The sequence below is a fragment of the Eubalaena glacialis genome, chromosome 20 (genome assembly GCF_028564815.1).
Source record: "Eubalaena glacialis isolate mEubGla1 chromosome 20, mEubGla1.1.hap2.+ XY, whole genome shotgun sequence".
In the NCBI taxonomy this organism is placed as follows: domain Eukaryota; kingdom Metazoa; phylum Chordata; class Mammalia; order Artiodactyla; family Balaenidae; genus Eubalaena; species Eubalaena glacialis.
The window spans coordinates 26,402,767-26,428,239 of NC_083735.1; the positions used below are offsets into that span (position 1 = coordinate 26,402,767).

A 25,473-nucleotide genomic window follows, 5' to 3' on the forward strand; every position below is an offset into this window, starting at 1 on the left:
CTGCCTGATCAAGGGAGGACCTAATGAAAATTAATGAAACCAAGAAATAAAGAAAGGAAGAGAAAGGATGTCTAAGGATGGTTTATAAATTGACCATAAATTTAAAAAACCACAAAACCATTTATAATGGCTTATAAAATTAGCAAACCCTAAATAACCAGAAGTTTCTTGGAGTTCCGGAAATATCTTTGACTATGTCTAGTGTCTCCACCAAAAAAAATGAGAAATATTTTATTCAATTAGAATGTAAAAAATACACCAAGCACTAAATTGCTTCACAAAATTACATGAGCTGATGATCGATTACATAGTAAGCATATCAGGATTGTCACCATGTATTAAGGTTATTATTAAGAACAGTTTTTATTTTACTGATGCTGTGCAGAAGTCTTGGTTACTAGACTGTAATGGCTTTATTGAATCCTAGGTAAGATGGTATTTCAGTAACAGGGTTTAAATTTGAGGTAATAGACTTATTGTTAAAGAGTTAGAGTCTTTTCCAAATTCCAGACACAATTTTAAAGGTTTCTATTTAAGGGAGGGAGTCTATAAGGAGGATACTGGGAGCTCCTATAAAAAATTATTTGGAAGTATACAGAGGAGAGAGTCGGTCACAAACTATAAAAATAAAAGCCAGTTATTGAGCTGTACCTGGCAAATCAATTGACTGTGAGAGTCTCCTTAATACAGTCCTTTACTGGACACTGCAGTCTGATCCTCAGTCAGGTTCAGTTTAACTAACATTTTAAAGTCTAACATCTCATTTTATGAGAGTTCTTCATGAGCCAGGCTAAACATTAGAGCTCTAAAATGATCAGAATGTGGTCAGCGTCCCACAAAGAGGTAATCACGAGACAGATAGGTAAGAACAGTGGAAGAGATCAGGGCAGCGTGCAATGTGAGAGCCAAATAAGGAATCCTTCTCCCAGGGTGTGGATGTGTGGAGGTGAGGATATGGCACTCAGGGAAGAGTTGATGCTAGTTGGAAGAGATGCTGCTTCAATTCAGACAAAACTGTCTATGAGTTTTCATCTCACGAAGAACAAATATAGAACAAAGATAGTTTATCATGTTAAGAGCAAATACTAAAATTTTTTTTAAAATATTTCCATCTTCTAATCTGATCAGTAAAACAAACAGTATATATAGTTTTGGAGCTACAATAGGGGCTCGGTTCTCATTCAAACAGATTCTTCTAAGACATAAAATTCTTGGAAGGTGCTCAGACTCGTGCCAAAGAATATTGTTCAAAATCAGATTAAATTTACCGTACTCTTATCTCCGAAGAAAGCGATAGATTGGGTGCTTAAAGTACAATGCTAATAAAGAAATATGTCAGCAGCCAGTCTCCCTATTCTTTTAGAAGTAATTCCATAGAATTTAATCAGAGCCTATAGATCAGGTGCATTTGCATTTGCATATGCTTCCTCTACCCAGTCAGTGCAGTCTGCAGTTTGCTTATGCAGAAACTGTTTCCACTTCCTTCCATCTGATTTGGTAACAATTCTAGACGTCCACAAAAGTTACATAATGATTATAGCCGCTGAACCCTTGAATTGCTTAGGAATAGGTATTTGAAATTTATTTTGCCTCCAGATTGTCTTAAAAATCCATTCTATCAGAAATTTATTTTTTAAGTTCTTGAGTCCTCCCTGACTGGTAATACATTCAGAAGAAATGATGTCTGGGTTTTTGCACAGTGATTCCATGTGTGAGGGTGATTCCCAGAACCTTCGTGGTAAGAGAAACCTTTGATAATCACTTAGTTAAATCCTTTCATTTTATCCCTGAGGACAGCTGAGGCCCAATGAAGCCAAATGGGCTTCTCACATCCAAGCAGCAAGATTCTGTGATGCCAGGGTAGAGGGCCTTTTGGAGGTCAGGATCCCTGACATGCTAAACTTTAAGGTACAAACAGATCTCTTAGGGATCTTGTTAAAATACAGATTCTTATTCAGTAGTTATGGATGGGGGCCTGAGATTCTCCGTGTCTACTAACAAGATTCCAGGAGATGCTGGTGCTATTGGTCCTTGGACCCCACTTTGAATAATAATAAGGCTTTTACGCTAAGAAAATCCATCTAAGTGAAGGTAAACAGTAGCGAAAGGAGAGTTCTGGTTCGGATATAGCTGATAATTCCAAAAAGGATTGGCATACCTTAAGCAGATCTAGTGTTACTGCACCAAATATTCTATTGATATATCATCTTATGATAGAGATAAACCACCATTTCATAATGCTAGTTTCCTAGGAAACATCATCTCAGGAGTTTGTACGAATTAGAAAATTGATTGGTTAAGATTTTTGATCCCCTTCATCTAGTTGTCCTGTGCCCAGTGATCTCAAAAGTGTCATCCTAGATGCATAAATGGCAATCTTCTAATAAATGTGTTTCTTCTCTTAAGGGACTCATGATTTCTCAGCTATTTCATGATCCTTAAATAATACGTGCATTTCTTACCTCTAATGGTTCTCTCTCCCTCTCTCTCTTCTCACACACACACACATACCATATTCACATATCTTATACCATGTTCTTTGTATGAAACAAGTGGATTATTGTGTGATCAAATTAAGAATTTAAATTTTTAAGATGAAGTGGTCATTATAGAATATATTCTTAGTTCTGAAATTACCTACTTAATTATAGTGTATGTCTATATGGATTTATGTAGTCCTGGTTCAGAAACAAATTTACAAATAAAAACCCCATGTACTTCAAAAATTTTTATGTCGAATAAGTTATATGGAAAACAAGTTTCCGTATATTTTTCTTAAATTACCTGTGAAGACACTCTTATTGAAGCATGTAGAATGACATCTTCATGAGAAATGACCCAACCTCACAGGTTATAGTTCTTATTTCTGTATTTCTCTAGGCAGATCTTCCTCTACTCATTGAAGCAAAAATATTATAAACGAAAATAACCAGTTCATTTAAAAAAAAAATATTTTGAAGAATTGAAAAAACTATATCAATACAAGATGTTTGTTGTTAAGCTTATTGATATTATTGTTAATGATCATAATTATACTTTGTTTACCCAAGTACTTATAGGGCTGAAAATCCGGAACTGCTAGTATTTATTCTTACAAGCCATTCTTCATGAAATAGGTGAAGTAGATGTACCAAATCACTTGAGAACATTTTTTGGCACTGAATTTGGCTTTAAGGGAAATGAAAAAAAATCAACCTTATATTAGCAAAAATGAATCATTTTATTCACATCTCTTTGATGCCAAAAAGATGGTGTTTATTTTTATTTACTCTGGAGAAGAAAGGGTTGTAAGTAAATCATGAGGTGTGTGCCTGATGGTTATGGCCTAGATGAACTATTAATAATAATCATGGCTATGGGTGTGGAGCACCTGTAAGAGGTATATTTGCGTCCTAGAACTTTTTGATGACCCTATTTATTAGAGTATGATACTGGGTAAAATGAATCCATTCTGAAATGCTTTAGTTACTGGAGTGACAGCAACAAAAAGAGCAATTGTAAAGGACTTCCATATTTAGGCACAGCCCCATCACAAGCCTTTAAGAACAGTATTCTACCAGGATTCTGGAATTTTGATAGGCAAATGTATATGAGTGAGTAAAATGTAAATTTTATACAGTTTCAAAACAATTTACCCTAAATGCAAAATGACATTTATTAAATACTTCAGTAGAGGAATAACTGTTTAAATTTTAGAAGTGTATTTGTCTTTGACTTGGGATAATTGGATGAAGTGAAATTTGTACTAATAAAAATCTGCCTCTTTCTTTCACCATTAAAAATAAGACCTAATTTGTAATATCTTTAAAACAAAAAGGGATGTAGTTTTTCTTGTCAGTAATCACTAGAGTGTGAAAGTGTTTGACTTCTATTGTAGTTTGTTGATTTCACTTATAAAGATACCTATGAAATGAAGTACAAAATTGTGTCTACAAAAGAAAAAGCTCAGAATCATTTAAACAATAAAAGATGGTGGATGGAACCTTCTAAGCTCTTACCAAAACCAGTGTTTTAACATAGTGAGTCAATTGATCAGTGACAACTTCAGAAATGCCCAAGGGAAAATAACTTAGCTGCCCAGAACTTGCCACTTCTTTTCAACTTTTCAACCTCACTCTAGTTAAATTTCAGTTAACTGATTTTATGAAGACGGAAGCAAACAACAGAAATATATACCCCACAGTTTTCATGGGACATGGTTTTCTAAATGTTTTGTCTTCTCCTTTCTTTTATGTTGTTCAGCTACCAGGTCATTTGTAGGAGTCTCCATACTCCATAGGAGGAAAATTGCCAGTCTGAAAGTTCAGTGTCTTTAGCGTTCGATTGCTTATTACATTTTTACCCTCTAGGTGCCAACCTGGATTCACTGGAGCAAGATGTACTGAGAATGTGCCCATGAAAGTCCAAACCCAAGAAAGTATGTTAAAATAATCTGAAATTTGCTTTCTCCCCCAAACTACAGCAACAATCACTACCACTTGGTGGTTTTACAACTCAGTTGTGACTGATTCCTTTTGTTCTAATTATGGTTTAACCACTCAGGGCATAAACCCATTCAATGAGACCTTGTTTAACTGTGTCTCAACACAGACCCCAAAGGTCATCAATTTTATAAAAGAATGACCCATCAGGATGGTCAGTGATGCTGGCGATCATGGCGGGCCAGCCAACCAGAACTCCTTTCCTTCCAACATTTTGGACCAATGCTGTCAAATAGAAAACCTAGTTAAAGAAAACATCCGCTTTCACTTCAAGTGACTCCCTTTGAGAGAACGCAGTTACTTAAAACGCTGGGATCTTTCTATCATTTTTGTCCAAATTTTTAACCCTTTTGGGGAAATGCCAGAGTCTAAAAGCCATGATTAGGACAAAGCCTCAGTTCCTGAGGGTGAACTCACCAAGTTCAATCAAATGTCACTGAAGGAGCTTCTTTCTAGCATATATTCACCTCTTCTCTTTTTCTCTGTTTTTTCTACCATTGTTTTTTTGTTTCTTCTCTCAGGTGCCCAAATGAGTTTACTGGTGATCGCTGCCAAAACTACGTAATGGCCAGCTTCTACAGTACGTCCACTCCCTTTCTGTCTCTGCCTGAATAGGAGCATGCTCGGTCGGTGCTGCTTTCTTGTTGCTGCATCTTCCCTCAGATTTCACCTAGAGCTAGATGTGTTTTCCCAGGTCTAACATTGACTGCCTCTGCCTGTCGCATGAGAACATTAACAAAAGCAATTGTATTACTTCCTCTGTTCATGACTAGTTGGCTCTGAGATACTCATAGGTGTGTGAGGCTCCGATGTTTCTGAAATTGATCTTGAATAATGTGATACAAAATGATAGTCTATATCACACAGTGCGATGATAATAAAGGCATTTAAAAGTCTCACTTTTATTGATAAAATAAAATCATTCCACTGGACAGTCCATCTTCTTTATAAAATGACCCCATCCTGAAAAGGATGTTTGCTAAGTTGTAACCAGTACACACTTGAAATGATGGTAAGTTCATTTCGGTTCAGAATGTGTTATTTCTAACAAATAAACAGAATAAAAAGAGTGCAGATGTTTCTCTTCATTAACCAAACAGTTTGCATTTAAGTTTAAAAAAAGCACTGAGTAGGAAAATTTAAAACAAACAAACATTTTACAGCAAAGGAGATAGCCAGGCTTCTATTGACCTTGTTTAGGAAAAAAGTGATTCGGGTCTAAATGATTTTTAGATGAATTGTTAAATCATTTATTTATGTTATCCTAGTTTCAATAATAATTTTAGGAAAATTGTTTTTAAAAAATATTTATTAGTTACTTTGAAATATCACAGTTCACTGCTAGATATATATTTTTTAATGAGAACTGGGAAATTTTGATCGATTTCTGTGGCTTCATGAAGTCTTGGACATCATTCCTAAAAGACCCAATTCACATTGTATATAATTGCACGGATAACTAAACTATGTATTTCTCCTGCTTTTGTGAATGAGGACTATAGCTTTTAATTCTGGAGCTTTCAAAGCATTATATTTTAAATGGATTCCATATAGTTATCCATTTAGATCAAAGGTTGACAAATTTTTTTCTGTAAAGGATCAGATAGTACATACTTTTGTGTTTGCAGACCATACCATCAGTGTCATAACCACAGAAAACTTGGCCACTGTAGCACAAAAGCAGTCATAAACAATGCATGAACTCATAAGCATGGCTGTGTACTATTGAAACTTTATTTACAAAAGCATCGTAATGGATTTGTCAACCTCTGATTCAGATTGCCAATTTCTCACCCCAAGAAATATTTCACATAGCGTATTAGGGTATAAATTCATGTAACACAAGAAACGGTGATAGCAATTGGTCATTTGGGGGCTCTAAAACAATGAGATTTGACTCTTACTTGTATACATGCAAAGAATAAGATTCTGTTCCTTATGTTAACAGACATGGAAGAATAAAGAAATTTCATATGCATTATGGGGAGATTAGGCCCATACTATTCAAACTTTTTTTTTTTTTTTAGTGAGGTGGTACTTATTATGTATTTACAAAGGCTACAGATCAAAAATTATGTTACAGACCATTTTATGTTGTGAAAAATTGGTAAATTGGCATTACTAAATTTTCAAACACGGTCTCTCCTTTATTCAGAATCTTTAAATAAAATGCCTTTAGTGGACAGAATTGTTCTCTCTACAGCTGTAGAATATTGTTACAAAGGTAGATAAGATGGAAAGTAAAAACAGAAGGTAAAAGTAGAATTTTACTTAATATAGTAATTTCCTTTTAGAAATGTGTTTGTATTCAAATGACATAGATTTAGCAAATCCATGTGACTGTGTAAATTCAATACAATTATATTTTAGAATTTAATGAAAATTCTGAACATGTGCATTATACTTAAATTTTTGGAATACCATTGTGCACTGAAAGCAATGTTGAAGTACCAGATAGAGAAAAGCATTAAAAAATGAAGATATTCCCCCAAAATGATAATGCAGTGAGATCTGAGGGTAATAAGCTGAGAAAATGTTCTCAGCTTCTCTTTTAGACCATTTCCTCTTTCATAAGATATAATTTTAAAATAGCTACTGTGTATTTAATCTGAGTGTGATTCCTTGAATAAATTCTTTAGTAAGCTTTCAGTGGCACTTTTGGAAGATGTCCAGGAAAGCAGCATTCATATTTAACCTGATTTAACAAAGATTGATAGGAAGCACATTTATAAACAAAATCTGTAGTGACTATGCATCAGTGCTGCCTCATGTCTGGAAAAGCAAGAGCTTCCAATCAGAAACTGCTTTCCAAAATTGTCTTGCCCAGAGTTAATTTTCTAACTTCCATGTCTTAAATTCTCAATTTTTATTTCTGCAAACCTTCACATAGAAGGCAGGAAAATAAATGTTTGCTGCTCTGAGAACTTTATGTTCAAGTAACAATGAAGGCTACACAAAAACTAAAAAGTGTTGCCACCATGGTAATGTTTAAAATTTATTTATTTGTTTGTGTTCATAAAGTTTGAAATGCATAACATACATTTTAAAAGAAAAGATATTCCCCAGCTTCAAAGAGGAACATTGTTCAACTTACCAAACCACATTTTCAGTTGAAGAATCACATTCTAAAAGAATGTACAATTTTTTAAATGCTTATTAACACATAACTTACATTATTAGGATTTAATACAGTTTGTCTGGTCAGGGTGTCCTATGGGACATTTATTGATTTATAAAAACTGATTTAAAATATAAAAGAAAGGAACACATGTATATTTTATAGAGCGTTCTTGAAGGAAGCCATTTTCCTTGAAATAAAACATATTTATCATACTTTCTAGGAAAATATTGTCAAGGTTAGTCAGCTCCAAATTTCACCCTTCTTGACACAGAATTCCTACTTGAAAGGATTGTGTTCATCATTGTGTGTGTGTGTGTGTGTGTGTGTGTGTGAGAGAGTGTGTGTGTGTCTCTGTGTGTATATATATATAGAGAGAGAGAGAGACAATCGATAATCAATTTATAGACGTTATAGAAAAAAAGCACTCACAGCTTCAATAGTTACAGGCAGTATGGAGCAAATAGGTCATGTATAAACTAACATTTAATAGGAAGTAATTATAGAATAGCCCAAATTATAGACTAGTTTAAAAGAGTACAATTTTAGAACTTGTAGGCATATTCTCAGAATGAGTAAACTTAGCCTTAAAAGTATTTTTGAACCATAGGTTACTAGCGCCTAAATTACTTGTGTTGACTTTTCTAAATGTTTTAAAAACTCTCTGAAGTTATTAATTTCTTTATCAAACATGTGTATCTTGCTGAAAGTAGAATAAAGACACACTCAACCTATGACAAAATTATCATTAACTCCAGCTGAGCGTCAGTGAGATTTCACTGTGTGTGTTTTTGTGAATGTATCAATACTTGCTCATGGCATGTGGAAACTTGGAAGGAAGGAGAGAGTTTCCTATTACATGTCGAAGGGCTCAGTGGCAATATGGGTTGGTATATGTGGAAAAAAAAAAATCTACATTTGTAAAGGTAAGTCGAAAATTAGAAGTCAGACGCTAAATTGCTCCCATTTAGAAATGACATTGACAAGACCCCTCTAGAAACCTCAGAGGGGCAGAAAGTCAAGAGGACACATACCTCTTTGAGATTATTTGCATAAGGAGACCCAAGATGTTAAGGAATAACATCCTGAATGTCTTCAAATTTAACAGAAATTATAATTGCATGTATGGACAATTTCAATTTTTAAAAAAGTTGTTTTCTAGTTCTTTTCTCTAATGCAATTGAAAATTTAAATTAACCTACAGGTTAATCAGTTTTCTTCAAACTATTATAAAATCCTAAAACAAAGGATTAGCGAGTCAATATTTAATAGTTTCTGAAGACTCTTAGATTTAAATTAATTTTTTATATCGCTTACTGCACAGCAGGAAATCACATGTAGAAAAGGAAACTAAATTGTTTACAGTAACCTTCGTGTTTTTGAATTACTAATTTAATTTGAAAAATGGAGTGGCTAGGCAGAAGTTCAATAGGAAACATATGATATGTAATAAGCCTAAGCCAACATTAGATTAAATAGAAAAGAGAGAAAGTAATGACCTCTTCAGAAAATGAAAAGTGTTTGTGTATCCTACTTTTCCTGACTCACAATGAAAGAAATGTAGCCACCAATAGTAAAAATAAATTAGAGTAGTATTTGCTACAGGACTAGTGTGACTGATGCATGCTTCCTCTGCTTGTTTCCTTGTTAGGGCTTATAGCCAGAAGAGATTCCAATTTTAAGTACCAATTTCCCTTTGAATTATTGAAATTGGAGCTGCCTGATATGAATGACTTCCCATGAAATGAAATTAGAGTTAGGCTCACAGACTTACCTATAAAACTGTAAATGCAGTAATATGTATGCATGAGCATGCTACTAATTTCATTGAAGACTTAACCAAGCTTTCTACGCAACTAATATAGATAATTAGCAGTGTTCACGTAGGCGTGGAATCATGATTCTCTTCTCTGGAAAGAGTTTCTGTAGTTATCTCTTGATTTTAACCCTTAAATTATTACTGACGTAGGAGGAAAAGGCAAGAGATGGAGAGGGTTCTAGGGAGAAAAATTGAGTCACTTTCTCATGGAAATGTGTAAGGAAATTTATTATCAGTTCTTCGGAAAATGAATTTTGGTATCTTGATGTTCCGAAGTTTATATGGAGGAAACAAATGCGGGGAAAAAATGTCAATTTGTCAAATTGAATGTTACACAGAGGCAAGAGAAATTCGTTTGGATTGGAAAAAGTTGTTAATTTTGCTGTGAACATTGTGCAACCAAAGTAACCCTACATCCTCTGGCTTTAAATTTATGAAAAATGTAGGTGATTTGCCTGAGTACCCTGGACTCAAGGCAAAGGGAACTCTCTGTTATATAAAGTGCCTCTTTATCATTGTTACTAGATGCACTATCTATATATCTATATCATCTATAGATATAGATATAGATATAGATTTTTTTAATCTAGGAAACTTCATTTCCTTAAGAGGTGGCAAGTTTTTTTTAAATCTAAATTCTTGAGATATCCCAGGAGCTATCAGAGTTTTGAGGGCCGTGAAATTAATCAGAAGTAAACCTACATCCATGCAGTAAGTGGCCCAAAGTAAATCTCCAGATATGTCTGTTCCCCAAGCTGTTGCACCCCTCTGCTGTTGGCCGACATACTTCATGTCTCCTTTATTCCACAGGGTCACCCTGTGAGGCATGTATCAATATCGTAAGCATTTTGTCAACAAGAAATTAACTTGTCCAAAGTCACTGAACAGGTAAATGGCAGAGAAAGGACCTGAAACGAGGATGACTCCAAACATACTTACCTCCTCCTTTCCCTTCTCTATATGAGGAGCTTTGCTCACGTCCAAACTGATGCTTCTGTAAGAGAAATACCCCTCTAGCGCATGTTTTCAAACTTAACAGATGCCTTGTCATATTTTGGGGGCTGTCCTGGTATCTCTCTAATCAGTGACCAAGGGAAGAAATATAGACCACAGAACCCCTCTGTTTTCATCCTGCCCCTCCTTCCCACCTGCCTCTCCACCACCCACGCACAAATAAGGAAATCCTGAAGGGCCGCACATGATGAAATTTGGTTAACAATTTTTTGTTTCAAGAATGGAATGTGTCATTTCCAGAGGTTTTTGGTTTTTTTCTGTTTGTTTGTTTGTTTGTTTTGTTTTTTTGGCCCCATTTCGTCACTTGAGCCTGTGCAGGTTCTGGTCCTGCAATCCCGGTCCCTCCTCAGTCAGGTCTGCCAGGACTGTGGGCTGTTAGCACACAACTTTGAGTCCCTTTCCCCGGGCAGCCCTGCAGTTTCCCTGGGTGCCTGTGCCCTTCAGCTGTCATCTGGGCATTGGAGCTAAGCACTGGGAAGTGATCATCTAATTGGCTCTTCGTGATTTGAAGCAGTAAATTAAACTTAACTAAAGAACCCAGGAATTGCATCCTCCCCCCACCTCTTTTTTTTTTTTTTTTTTTTTAACCAATTGAAAAAGTGAGGCATTCAGAGCTGTCCTAGGCCACACAGGAATTATATGGAAAACTGGAAGCAGGCTGCAGTGCCCCAGTGCCCCGTCTGGCTTTTTGAGCGGAAATGTTTGCTCCTTGTCATGTAAGTGGTGGAGAGAATAGAAGGTTTGGAGAAAAGGAAATAGTTTAAAAAAAAAATAACTAAAGCAACAAGAAATATTAGAGCATAGCTATATAAATCCATTGTGATGAAATTTTCCAACCAAATTACTTGGCTTCATCTCCTAGCTCTGCCACTGTGTGTCTTTGGGCAAAACAATTTCACCTCCCCGGAACTTCAAGTCTGCCTTTTGAAAAGGGAAGAATGAAATAATGCCAAATGCCGTCTCTGATGATAAATACAGTATTCTATTCCCAAATAATGAAATAGCATAGAGGAGAGTTCAGCCATACAACTTCTCCCTCAGTAAGGTCTTTTAAGGGTTAATAAAGACACAGTGTGCTGGTATTTGCGCACCTCTTAGAAGAGAAGTTCCCTCTGTGGACTCATGGGGGCGTACCTGAGCACTGCTTCCTTAACCATCCGCCGTTTGTTCAATGTGCACGCACAGAGCCATAATAGTCGTGTGTAATGTGTTTTGGAGTGCAGTGTATTGCTCTTTTCTGAAACTTTTTCCCTTTCTTTCTTTTTTTTTTGTCAACTTTCTGCATTGGCAGAGCATCTTGGGATTGAATTTATGGGTATGGACCAATCATCATTCCTTTTAGCCTGCAGAATTTAGAGCCTATGAGCTGAAACCCTTTTTTTTTTTCCCCCCTGTCTACTCTTCCCTTTCAGTTCCTAACTAATTTCCTTTCTCTTTAGAAGGGATCATACAGCTATAACAGTGATTTCTTTGCTTTCAATCTATGGTTAGTTTACCAACATGGTACTGAGTGCAGCAGCTTTTAGATTCCCAGCCTTCACTTAGAGTTTAAAATCACCTTACCTGCTGCAAATTCACATATATCCCATGTTCTTTGACCCACTGGTTGATCTGGCCATGCTGTTATTTCCAAGCTGGGGTACGTTGGAGTGGTTTATAAGGCTGTAGGAAGAACCAAACCAGAAGCCTGAGAACAGAAGAAGCTTTACATACATCAGTGTAGGAACACTCCACATTTTAGGCTGATGGGAGCTTGACATACAATGTAAAAATCATCTATTAATATAGTAACATAGCTCTTACTCTGCAACATAATATTATATGCATAGACTTGGATTACTCTGGTTTTCTGGAGATATTCAAGCACTGCTCTAGTCAATTTCATTATCTCATGAGCAAGGAAATAGAAAACAGAATGAAATAGCCTTGTGCTATTTTAGTTGGAAATTCTAGCACTAACAGAATTAAACTTGAGTCACTATATCCCAACAAGTAATCAAATAGACATTTTCACACTGCAAATGTAAAATATCTCCTATGAGCATGTGAATTGGGGGCATACTTCTTTGGAAAGCCTTCACCCTAAAGAGTTGGGAGAAAAGGCCAGTCTTGGGAGGAAGGGGAAGCCATTCTATTCTTCCAGAGGCTCCACAGTGGAGGCCCCCAGGAACGTGACCGTCGGTCAATAATGCGATGTCCTGATTAAAGGAATATCTGGTCCCCAACCAGCTGGTGTCAGTGACATCATGCGGTGAGAGCATCTTATAGCTGTTGCTTTCGTTTCAATGATAACATCACAGTCTACACCTAATGTACTTCCCATAATTTGTGGAAAATCAGGTTGTTACAAGCTCTATTCGTTCCAGGGATAGAAACTCAATTAATTGCTCATTGCCCCCAAAAATATTCCAAGAGAAAACTATTCATTTGATGGGACTAGCCCCACGTTCATGTGAGTGGTCCTTTGCACATCAGAGAACATCACCCAAGAGTAAGGAACACAAGAGGTCCCACCAACATCCCGCAGGGGGCAGGTGGTCTACACGAGGGGAGTTATCTATTCAGGTTACTTTCCTCGGGATAAAAATTATCCCACTTCTAAAAAGGCTTATTGGCCTTACCTGAAAGGAAGAAAAAAATACCACCATCACCTCCCCTCTTCTCCCTAACAGCATCTTTCCTGCTTTATCACTTTAGGGTATAATTATTAAATTTAACATTTCTTTTCCCAAACAATGAAGTAGGGTGATGGATATTTCAGATGTATAACCTCCCTCAGTAAGATCTGAAGGGTTAGTAAAGGCACACTGATGTGGTACCCACACCAGGGGTTACCTTGGTAACCTTAAGGTTTGACCTCTTAAGGGCAAACCTTCCAGAGGTTCCAAAGTCCCCAGCCAGCCAGAACATTCCATCCTTAAGGAAAATCAGACTTTAAAGGTCAATTAAAATTGAGACAGCCAAGGCTTCTGTCTCTTGGCTTAGCCAGATCAGTCTGAAAAACATGCTTGATCTGGTTCATTCAATGCATCCAGCCAAACCATAAAGACTCAGAAGTGTTTCAACTCATTAAGGCAGATCCGCCAGCGAGCCTGATGGATTCTTTTTTTCAACGCTGCCTCTAATCTGTTCTTGTCCTATTGACCCTGTCACACTAGGAAAAAAAATAAGGGGGGGGAAAGGGTTTTTTAAAAAACTCATTGTTTATATTATTGTTCATCAAGTATTTCTCTTTGAACACATTTATTTTGTGAGGGTCACCTGATCTAGTAAACCATTGGAAAATCAGAAACTTAGATGCAAAACATTTAATGCAAACATGCTGATGTGAATACAGAATCCTAATCCACATCTGTGTTCTAGGGGCCTTGGTTTTAATTAGTTCATTTAGCACTTTTCTTTTGCCCTTTGGCCTTTACTGGGCTGCCTTTCTATTTCCATGATTGATTTTCCTGGAAAAACTGTGTCTTCTGACATAACCTAGGAAGAATGGGCAAGTCATCATATACGATTTGTTCACAAACCCAAATCAGTCTATTTTATAATTAACAACCACCAAAAAACTTGCCAAAGAGTCCGTGAGAGGCACGATGCCTTTCCCCCTTTGGCCCTTGGCTATGTCCTCTTTTTGCAGTTTGCAGAAGCAATTTCCCAGGTTTTTCTAAAGATAGAATGGGAAGATGGCAATGCTACCAAGTGCTTGCCATTTGAAAAGAAGAAAAAAATAGAGTAAGCGAAAGAGGTATAGTAGGGTCTTCATTTTCTAGGCGATGATACTTTTACACTTCTGGTGTGTAACCAGTTCATCACAACCAAAGGATCCCTGCTCTGTGTCCTGCATCCCTGGAGAAGGACCAGTGGGGCGATGCCTTTGCTGCTTAGACTTTAGTGCTGAAAACTGATCCGGGTGCCCGGTCCAGGCGGAGCCTCCCGTGGCATCAGCTCACAGATTAACACCTTATGAAATTGAATTCCCTGTCCTGTGGCTATGTGGGAGGGGAGGTAGGAGGCAGCAGACACTCGCAATTAACATACAAGCATCCACGTGCCACGTCCTCATTTGACTTTTGCGGCACAAAACTACGTGACACCGCTCTATGTCTCCTGGTCCGTTGTCGCCCCGCAATGCACCAGCTGCTTTGCTTTCTAATTGTGGCTTCCACGTGACCGCCAGTCTAGGTTAGGAGTTATGCTGTATGGGATAACCCTTCCAAATCTGCATCCACCTTTCTTCCCACCCCAGCACTTCCTCCCTCTGGTTTTCTTTTATGTATTTATTTTTCCTCCCTTAGTACCAGGCATGCTGTGCCAGGGACTTCAGATCGCTCCTTCACTTCTTAACCTTGTTTTCCCTCCTACCTGGCTTCCTCCCTCTCTCTGTCATTCTGTCAGCCCGTCTGTCCTCTCAGTTTGTTTCTTTTCCACTTCCAACACTTTTGGTTTGTTTTTGTATAATCTCTGCAGCATTCTGGTCTCTTTTACCCGCTGACTTCTTTCTCCTCCTCCTGTTAATAATCAGTGCTCTTATTAATTTGATTTGACAATGTTCCTGACCTGTTAACTGGAATTTGATTACCATGGGCTTGGCTTGTAGGAAATGTTTTGTTTAATGATAAAGTCTACTGTATCATAGAAATTACATTGCACTTTTTCATTTCAAGAAGACTTCCAGAGACTTGCCCTCTCTCAGTAGAGAAAACAAGTGTGGTTGCTTAGACAGAGAATGTAAACTGAAAATGTTCCATAAGGCCCCATGTTGATGTCCAGATAAGAGACCTTCATCGGTAAAATATTCCCCAGTTCTTGACCAGCTTGTTAATCAGAAGAGCAAATAGAGCTCACACCGCTTATTATGCATCAGTTGAGTTCTCTTTCTCATTGAACTCGTGAATATCTCCCAATAATACGTGCGATTGGACTGGTTGGAAGCTTAGCTCCTAAGAGCATCAAGTTCACCATTAGATCAGCCAATCTTGTTAAGAACCTGACCTACCATAGTGTAAGCAAGTTATCCCCACAAAACCCGATTTGCAGATAGAAAGCCTTCCATGAAGCAGAAACTGGTTGCATTGGGGGGACAGCAGTCCCTTCACCTGAAAGTTCTAAGCATCCCATCTCCTTAGTGCAACCGACAGTAGCTAATTTGCCGAGTTGGTCAATGCAGGAGAGTACAACCTATTTCAAATCATGCATCATTTGTGCCAGTGGTTTTGTAGTGCCATAAATTAGGTCTCTGAGTACAACTGGTGAAGTAATAATAATAATTGTTCCTCAAAGGACAAATCTTCATCATGGCCCAGGACGGGACGATCCCACCCATCGTATTGGGGTTTCTCTGATACAGTGCCCTGCTACTCCGTGTCATGTTGCTTATGTTCCCATTTTACTGGTAAATCATAGGGATCCTGCATCAGTTTTGTTGCTAACTACAAGTCAAGCTCATGTTTGCAAATGTCTTTGATTTTCTTTTTTTTTTTAAGTTAGAAGTGGCTCTTTGTAAAGACCACAGGAATAGGAAATAGCTGGGAAATCCAAAGAGGCTCAGGGTGAGGGAGGGGAGGGGGCTGGGAGGGTGGGCAGAAGGGAAGAAGGAGGAGGAGGAGGGTCCCAGTGGTGCCAATGCCAGCTCCTTTTACTGGCGTTGATTCCTGTTGTCTTTGCAAGAGATTTTTTAAAAAAATAAAATCTACCATTTTAACCAAATCATTATTTTATAATTAATGTTTATGATTTGCCAGTGTAGTACATCTCTATCTATAACTTATCATTAAAGTAATTGAATAATATCATTTTTTAAAATTACAAATGGCCCCCAACGGGCTCAAAATGTAGTGCAGAGTGCTGCACCTTAAGTACGTCTGCGAGAGGAATGAACTGTCCCGTGTGTATTGTCTCGTGAACATGGACAATATACAGCATGCCAACCGTTCAGTTGTTAAGTCCTGGCGAGGGTCCGGGACCTTTGGTGACGTCTGCTCTCATCCCCTTCCAGAAGCGGAGGAGCTCTACCAGAAGAGAGTGCTCACCGTCACCGGCATCTGCATCGCGCTGCTCGTGGTCGGCATCATGTGTGTGGTGGCCTACTGCAAAACCAAGTAAACGTCCCCTTCGCCTCCTGTCTCCTTAGCGCACAGACAGCCTGGCCGGCAAGGGCTGGGCGGAAACCCGCTCCGCAGCCTAGTCTTGAAAAAAGGGGGCAGGCGCCACAGAGGGATTTTCTCCTTATTTTTTTTCTCCTGAATAATCCGTTTTGAGGACCTTTCCTAATCACATAACATTAGAAAGCTTTGCCTATTTGTGTGAAAGTGTTCAGAAGACTTCTGGTAATTGACCACAGTCGCACGACCGAAGAAAGGGTGGGAGGGAAGGGTTGCGCGGGGACACACGCGGGTGTCTGTGGATAAGGAGCGCGTCATCTCACTGCTGAGGACACGTCCAACCGTACTCAGACTTAGGGGATAAAGGGAGCATTTGGTGCTGTTTGAAATGCCGGGGGGTTTTTAAACATGATCGTGATTCATTTTCAATTCCATCTAATTAGGTTACCAATGCTCCCAAAGTGAGAGATGTACAAAAGGAATCTCACAGGAGGAGAATCAAGCAACACTTGCTTTGAAAGAATAAAAGAGAAACATGAAAACAGATCTGTGTTCGCTTTGTTGGTCCTTTAAGCTGGGTTCATGTTAACAAATACAATTACCGTTTGACATGAATTCTTTTCATTTTTCTCTCATACATAGAACTTCTACTTCAAGGCTGAAATAACGTTATTAACAGTTTGGTTTTATTTTGTCACTTCATCATAAAATCTTGAGCCAAAACTAGTCATGGGACTAATATTACGATCCAAGTTGAGGAACAAAGACAATATGCTCTTATGGCATAAAAGTAAGGGCATGGATGGCATTTTCTTAATGTCCCAAGATTTAGTATGTTGCCAGAATTGAGCAAGCGGTAGAGACAAATAAGCCTTCACGGAATCCACCTTATGGGTCTTATTATATTCAATCTGAATATGTGAATGTTCATTCCCTAGTTACAGAAAAAAGTGGTAATAGAGTAGGATCATATTATAATTGTGCCAAAATCTACCAGCAAAATAAGTACATATCTTCACTCACGTACAGTTCTATACATACACACACTATGTGTGATGCACAGATTCAACACTAACTGCATTTGCTTGAAAGACACACAGACAGGCAAAACTATAAATGAGGTCAACCTTGTCAGTTGCATAGCATGAATTGTTACCTAAGACAAATGACCATCCGTAAGACTTAGGCAAAGATGGATTGATTAGGAAAGTTGGGGTATTAGCCACTTCTCAACTTGACTTGTCTTCTTTTTTTTTCTTATCTCTCGGCAGTCCAGTTCAATTTCTGTAAGAATCCCATGCAGCTTCTTAAATCTACTTGCTAAGAATAGGTGATACCCCTCCTGAGATGAAGTGGCACTCCCTCCCTCCTCCTCCCTCCCGACCAATCCACTGCCTCGAATTGTGTGTTGGTAGAAGAAAGAATTGACTGTACTGAAAAATGTAAATAATAGAAGAAATAAATGCTCCTTTTTTCCTATCCAGGAAGCAACGGAAAAAGCTTCATGACCGGCTTCGGCAGAGTCTTCGCTCTGAACGAAACAACATGGTGAACATAGCCAACGGGCCCCATCACCCCAATCCACCCCCCGAGAACGTGCAGCTGGTGAATGTATGTTGACTCTGGCCAGTGGAAAAGCTCAGCATCTCTCCTCTGTTCAGGCACCTTGAAGTTTATTTTCTAAAGCTCTTAGGCTCTTAGCTGCCGCCATTAATCACCAGGGCTTCCAGGAATCCAAGGTTTCACCAAGAGAAAATAACGGGAACATTTTTTTAAGTGGATTTGGTGACTGTAAAACCAGCACATTTCCTCTTATAAAGTGTTCATTAAGGGATCGGAATAATCATGTTGGGTTTGTTCTGTAGGGAAACCATAACCAGAAGAAAGAACAGAAAAAAAAAACAAAAAGAAAAATAATAAAATTCATGATACAAGAATCAGAAGGAAATGTTTTATTTTTTTTATACTTTGGAAATGAAGGCTGCTTCAGTCTATAACTGATTAGCCCTGATAACTGAACTAAAGGCTCTAGAGTCATTTATTTTTTTATTAGACTCATTTGTCCGGTGCCTGATGATTTACTGATTCTGATTAACAAAGGGAGACATTAGGGCATGAAAAGGTCAAGGCCATTACCAAACTTGCTTCTCAGTAGCCAAACTAAAAGAATTTAATACTTTCCAACTCTTTCTACATGATGCCAAACCGTCCAGAGGAAATATATCCTTCATCATTCAAAGATATATTTTTTAAATTTATGGAGCATTCAGCTTTTAAATATAATGAAGTCATCAAATATTAGATTCTGAGAGTCTTTACATAGCTTTTTTTACAGATAAGGGCCAGGGCAGAGCTGGACTCAGCTTTCCTGGCTTCTGGAGTTTTACTCTTCCTACTCCACCATCATTCTTCTTGTTTTCTTCATTCCCCTCTGATGTTTGGCTTTTTATAGGCAAAGCTGGAAGATTATATTGCAGTACCATTTTCTATCCTATAGTCAAAGATGGGTTTTGTGTGGAGCAAATATATCAAAGACCCAAGTTCAGGGTTGCTGGAGGTTCAACCACCAGCAAGTCTTGTAGGAAGGACCTACAGGAGACTGTTAGGTGCTGATAAATTAGCATATTTGCTGCTTTCCTCCCCCTACCAGTATGTGCATTGGGATGTTCTGCACAGTTGCTAAATTCATTCACTACTGGCACACCTATAACCTGTCACTTTATATAATACATAGGAGGCAGAATGACTGCCTGGATTCCAGTTATGGCTCAAGCTATGTTACTGTGAGCTTTAACTTTTCTAAACCCTGTTTCTTCATCATAAAAATAATACCTACTTCAAAAAGTTCTTGCAGGCATTAAAAAGATAATCCATATAAAACACTTAGCCCAGTGACATCTAGTGAGTGTTGTATAATTTTTAAACATTATTTTCATTAGATTCACTGAGCTTACACTGCCTTCCAAGGAGCAAGAGCCATTTGGTACGCAGACTAAAAATAGATCGTTACATATGACAATGCCATCTTTTCCTTAAAGCAAAGATCCACATGGAATAACCTTTCCATGGTTAAGAGAACCAGCTATAATTTCAAGCATAATTCAAGTTGCATTTTTTTTTTGATTTCCATGAATATATCAGGTTCTTTTAGAGCCCATAATCCATCAGATTATAAACTGCCCTATTTCATCTAAGACTATTCCTCTCCGTGTCTTTACCTGTTATTTAACTCAATTTGGTGTAAATACTAACAGTGTTTAAAAGACAATTTAAAGATGTCCCTCTCTCACTAATAAAAGGCGATAATAGCTACTGTGATTTGGTGGTGAAAATAAAGTAGAATCTACTTACACTAAATATAAGGCCCTCTATTATATGGTTGGTCAAGGTGTGTAACCTTGACAACTGTTGTTAAGTCTTTCAAATCTCTCAGTAGCCCTGTTAGTCTTACCACTGACAACTTAAAAATTTCAATGATATCATTAGGGCACCAATGGGCACTGAGAAATTAAAAGAGAAAGGTAGATTCAAAACAGTTTTTTTTCATTCTTCTAGTGACTTGAAATACAAAACAAGACAAACCATCTCTGTTCTTTTGTTTCAGTCAAATATCTGTTTGTCGTTTTTGATTTGCAACAACTATTACAAAAATAAGTATTGGGCAGACTTTTGTATTGAATTCCAGTCATGTTATCAATTGGAAATGAAAGAGAAGAAATAGGCCTGTTTCTGATAAAATGTAGTTGTGATTGTAGGACCTACATCGCATGCGTATCCAAAGAGCAATCCATCAACTCCATTTACCTAATTTAAAGACCACAGTAGCTGGGATAGGTTTTGTCATCTGGCCACTGGAAAAATAGAATTTATTATGAAGCATGTGTATCAGAAGAAGAGATTTTTCCGTGTGTGTGCATGTGACATTGTTAGCATTTTGACTTCCCTAAATCTTCAAGTTGTGTCTCTTTGTTTATCCAGCAATACGTATCTAAAAATGTCATCTCCAGCGAGCATATTGTCGAGAGAGAGGCGGAGACGTCTTTTTCCACCAGTCACTACACTTCCACAGTTCATCACTCCACTACTGTCACCCAGACTCCCAGTCACAGGTATGAGAATTAAAAAACCGCATGGCATTTCTCTAAGAACGAATCTTTACACATTGTCTTTTGCTCTCACTGCCTACAAAAGGGACAGGAGGTACTAATGAGGCAGTGAAGTACAGTAGAACGTATGGCTTGGGACAAAAACAGACTTTGGACATCAAACTGGCTCTGCCACTTAATTGCTGTTTGAATTTGAGCCTCAATTTTTCCGTTACCAGAATAAGGGGAAATAATACCTACCTTATAGGATCGTTGCTCCTTATTTTAGAGACCGTCTTTTCTCATGCCTGACCATTCACAGAATTACTACACTGGGAAGAGTTTGTCTTAGATGCCATATAATACTTCGAAGTTGACTTCTTCCAGTGGTTGGATTGCCCTGGGATATGCACATGAGAACTGGCTAAATAGCTGAACCCTAAACTCTCAAATGCTCTGGTGATATCCGAATGCGTGCTACCAAGGGCAGCCTAGACTTCCAAATGGAGCCCATAAGACAAGTGTTTCCTTAATCTAAGACACTCAAGAACAGAGAGACTCTAAGAATACTTAGTACAAAATGGCATTTGGTAAATGTGTGTTGAATGGGTGAACACATGAATGAAGTGTATCCTTGCAAAGCCAGTCTAAATCAAGATCCTGTCTGTAGCAAGCATCTTTATAAACAATTCTATTCTGAGACAAGTAATATCGTAGTGAACTACTGATGCACCAGTCATTCGCAAGACTTGTCAGATCACTTCCTTTCATTTCCATGCGTGCCTATAATTAAAAATCTCTCTCTCTTATTGCCTCTCACATTTCCTCTGTAGCTGGAGCAACGGACACACTGAAAGCATCATTTCAGAAAGCCACTCTGTCATCGTGATGTCATCCGTAGAAAACAGTAGGCACAGCAGCCCTACTGGGGGCCCAAGAGGACGTCTTAATGGCTTGGGAGGCCCTCGCGAGTGTAACAGCTTCCTGAGGCATGCCAGAGAAACCCCTGACTCCTACCGAGATTCTCCTCATAGTGAAAGGTAAAACCGAAGGGCAAAGCTACTACAGAGGAGAGAGCGCCCCAGTAAGAGAATCCCCGTGAGCACCTGCGGTCCCACCTAAGGAACCCACTCTAATGAGAATAAGGGGCAGCAGTTGGCTGGTCTAGGAGTGCTCCTAGTTGATGATGGCTGGTCTAGGAGTGCTCCTAGTTGATGATGGCTGGTCTAGGAGTGCTCCTAGTTGATGATGGCTGGTCTAGGAGTGCTCCTAGTTGATGAAGCCATCTTTGGGTCTGACTGAACTCACTGCTTCCGAGCTTCTCGCATCATCCCCGTGGCTGACAGACAACAGACTCCTAAAGAGGTGGAAGGGGCAGCAAACTTGGAGTTCCTAGCTCTGACCTTAGGCTCAGACCCTCAGGGCGGGGGTGCGGGGGGTGGGGGGGTGGGAGAAATGTCTCAGTTTCCTCAGTTGTAACTTGAGAGCAGAATGCTGGCCTCAGTGATTGATCAGGACCCTTCTAGAATTCTAAGTGGCCAGTTATCCAAACTCTGCTCGAGCTGGCCTCCTGGTCTCACGTGCTAACACTTTCTTACCTTCCAGCCTCACTTAAATCAAATCAAGGGCTGTGTCATTGCTGACGGTTGTAGGGACGGCTTGCATCCCTCCAGATAGTATCCCTTTATGGCGTTCCAACAAGGGATGACTCAATAAATCTCTCATATGCTGCACCTCGCAGTCTTCGCGGGAGGTTTTCAAGGCAGATATTGCCTTTGACGTGGCCCTTATTCCAGAATGTGTTGGCTTTCTTCTGGGGCTATAGGGTTGGGTCGGGGGGCAGTCACAACAAAGGTAAAATAAAGATCAGAGCGAAGTAAGCTGAAAGAGATGCTTAATAAGAATACTGAATTCATAGATTCTCCTGATCCATTTTCACCTAAACTGGGGGAGAAAGTTATACCCAACCAGCATTCCTAGCCCATCAGTAAGCTGTTACTTATTTGTTTTCAAATCCAGCGGGGTTTTGTCTGTTGGTTTGTTGGTTTGTTGACTTTATTGTCTTCTCAGTCTAATCTCTGACCACTTGCTAAAAGGTTTACATCATGCCGAAGCGATACTTACTTGGTTTTCATGGGTGGAGATAATTTTGATACACCCTTCCACTCATGCACTGGGAAGTACTTACCTCAGAGGAGACTGGTTTGGAGCCTGCAGGTCACGTAGAGCCTGCTGATTACTTTTTTCAAAAGCCTTTACCCCCAAATGGTATTTCAGAGTTTTATGGAATTAGTGGTTGCTCTGTAACTGATCTATGAAAAAGTAGACATGGTCCAAAAGTGGTTTAAAACATTAGACTTAAATTCATGTAATTATATCTTTATGTATTAAGTCTGTCCTAATTCAGTCCTTTTAGAAACCTGAAAAAGAGTTTAGGGATAAATTCTGTCTTCATCACTACATGTGATATTTGTCTTTAAAGGTTGACATTTCCCTGCTTCCTTTCATACCCCAGATATTATCTAGGACTGCAAAATATACCTGAACCTAGGCATCATGGAGAGAAAAGATGAGTCACTTTTATGGGTTGATTGGATTTGAATTAGCATTTCTCAGAGCGCTTAATTTAAGTATCCCCGAAACAAAAAGTCTGGAGACTTGATCCCCAAATATTTCCATCTCTAGACACCTTCCCATTTTAGACACAGCCAGATCTCACTTCCATATGACTCAGAATCATGGCTGATAAGCACAAGAGTTAATAGGTTTCTCGTTTCTGTTAGCTAGAGTTCAGAAGATGGTGTCCTGTGTCATCACAGGTCATGTCAAATTAGACTCTGCAAATGCCAGTGTGCAGAAAAGAGTCCTTTAGTGCTATGCATTGGTGACATTTTTATCCAAGCTGAGAAATGTGACTCTGAATAAGCCACATCTTTCTCAGTGCCACGTCAGGTCTTCTTGTTCTGGGGGAAGAAAGCACGATATGGTAAAAACAATGCACTCGATGTCTTGACAACTAGATTCACTGAGCATTATCAGACGTAACTTGACATAAGGTGACACGGTACAGCCCAGTCTTGAGCAGTCACAAAAGATAAGCCAGAGACGCATACAGCAGTGGGTTTTGGAAGAGAGGTAGACCTGAGATTGGACATAACTATGAAGCCAAAAATAAGTTACCTTTGAATGTCATGGTCACTGGGGTGGAGAGTTGCAAATTGAATGTTAAGAAGTAACATTTCATGGAAAAGTTTAAAAAGCACACAAATGTGTTACACTGTTATCAGGAATAAATCTAAGTTACTATGCTCTTTTTTTTTCATAAGACATAACCTTATAGCTGAGCTAAGGAGAAACAAGGCCCACAGATCCAAATGCATGCAGATCCAGCTTTCCGAAACTCATCTTAGAGCTTCTTCCATTCCCCATTTGGGCTTCATTCTCTAAGACCCCTTGGCCTTTGGGAAGGTATAGTATTTAAGTAATACTTCTTTCCCTTCCAAATCCCTGAGCCTTGGTCCTGATAAACTGAGAGGTTTCCAGGACCCGGCGCCCTCTTGTCTTAACTCACGTGCTTTTATTAAAATTCATGATGAGATCGAAAACCTCAAACGCTTTGATGAGCTAGGCAATTTAGCTGATCTTTGCATGCACTCCTGTGAAGAGACTCTTGGCTACCTAATTTGAGATTCCAAGGGTGCTGAATGTCCTAGTGTAAAAACCGAGAAGTGTACAATGAATAGAAATTCTCTGAGGATGATATCTGATGATAATACTGTGAACTATGCCCCCTGACCCCCACCCCCACCCCTGCTCTACGGCTCTCATTCCACCACACTTATGCGGGGTATTCTGTGCTCACACAGGTATGTATCAGCAATGACCACCCCGGCTCGTATGTCACCTGTAGATTTCCACACGCCAAGCTCCCCCAAATCGCCCCCTTCGGAAATGTCTCCACCCGTGTCCAGCACGACGGTGTCCATGCCCTCCATGACAGTCAGTCCCTTCGTGGAAGAAGAGAGACCCCTGCTTCTTGTGACACCACCATGGCTGCGGGAGAAGGATGACCACCGCGCTCAGCAATTCAACTCCTTCCACTGCAACCCCGCGCACGAGAGCAACAGCCCACCCCCTAGCCCCTTGAGGATAGTGGAGGACGAGGAGTACGAAACGACCCAGGAGTATGAACTGGCTCAAGAGCCGGTTAAGAAACTCACCAACAGCCGGCGGGCCAAAAGAACCAAGCCCAATGGTCATATTGCCCACAGGTTGGAAATGGACAGCAACACAAGCGCTGAGAGCAGTAACTCAGAGAGTGAAACAGAGGATGAAAAAGTAGGAGAAGATACACCTTTCCTGGGTGTACAGAACCCCCTGGCAGCCAATCTTGAGGCAGCCCCTGCCTTCCACCTGGCTGACAGCAGGACTAACCCAGCAGGCCGCTTCTCTCCGCAGGAAGAAATGCAGGCCAGGCTGTCCGGTGTAATCGCTAACCAAGACCCTATTGCTGTATAAAACCGAAATAAACCCATAGATTCACCTGTAAAACTTTATTTTATATAATAAAGTATTCCACCTTAAATTAAACAATTTATTTTATTTTAGCAGTTCTGCAAATAGAAAACAGGAAAAAAAATCTTTTATAAATTAAATATATGTATGTACAAATGTGTTATGTGCCATATGTAGCAATTTTTTACAGTATTTCCAAACGAGAAAGATATCAATGGTGCCTTTATGTTATGTTATGTCGAGAGCAAGTTTTGTACTGTTGCTGTGATTGCTTTTCCACAGTGTTTCAGCAAACCCTCTTCCACCCCTGCATATTCCGTTTTTGCTGGCTTCTTGTGCATTG

At 39.0% G+C, this 25,473-nt stretch overlaps 1 protein-coding gene across 8 annotated transcripts in view; it reads left to right on the forward strand.

Moving 5' to 3' along the window:
* NRG1 (neuregulin 1) overlaps positions 1-25,155 on the forward strand; it is a 1,020,731-nt gene extending 995,576 nt beyond the window's left edge. For 3 of the 8 annotated variants that reach the window (XM_061177421.1, XM_061177425.1, XM_061177426.1), the window contains 6 exons: positions 5,003-5,061; positions 16,425-16,527; positions 18,015-18,141; positions 20,509-20,639; positions 21,449-21,655; positions 24,482-25,155. In XM_061177421.1, coding sequence (XP_061033404.1) covers positions 5,003-5,061; positions 16,425-16,527; positions 18,015-18,141; positions 20,509-20,639; positions 21,449-21,655; positions 24,482-25,133 — 1,279 coding nt within the window. In that variant the 3' untranslated portion in view covers positions 25,134-25,155. Of the gene's footprint in view, positions 1-4,349; positions 4,418-5,002; positions 5,062-11,723; positions 11,748-16,424; positions 16,528-18,014; positions 18,142-20,508; positions 20,640-21,448; positions 21,660-23,941; positions 24,063-24,481 lie in introns of those variants that run through there. The other 5 variants (XM_061177424.1, XM_061177422.1, XM_061177423.1 and 2 more) reach the window with 4 other exon arrangements.
* Positions 25,156-25,473: the final 318 nt, after the last annotated feature.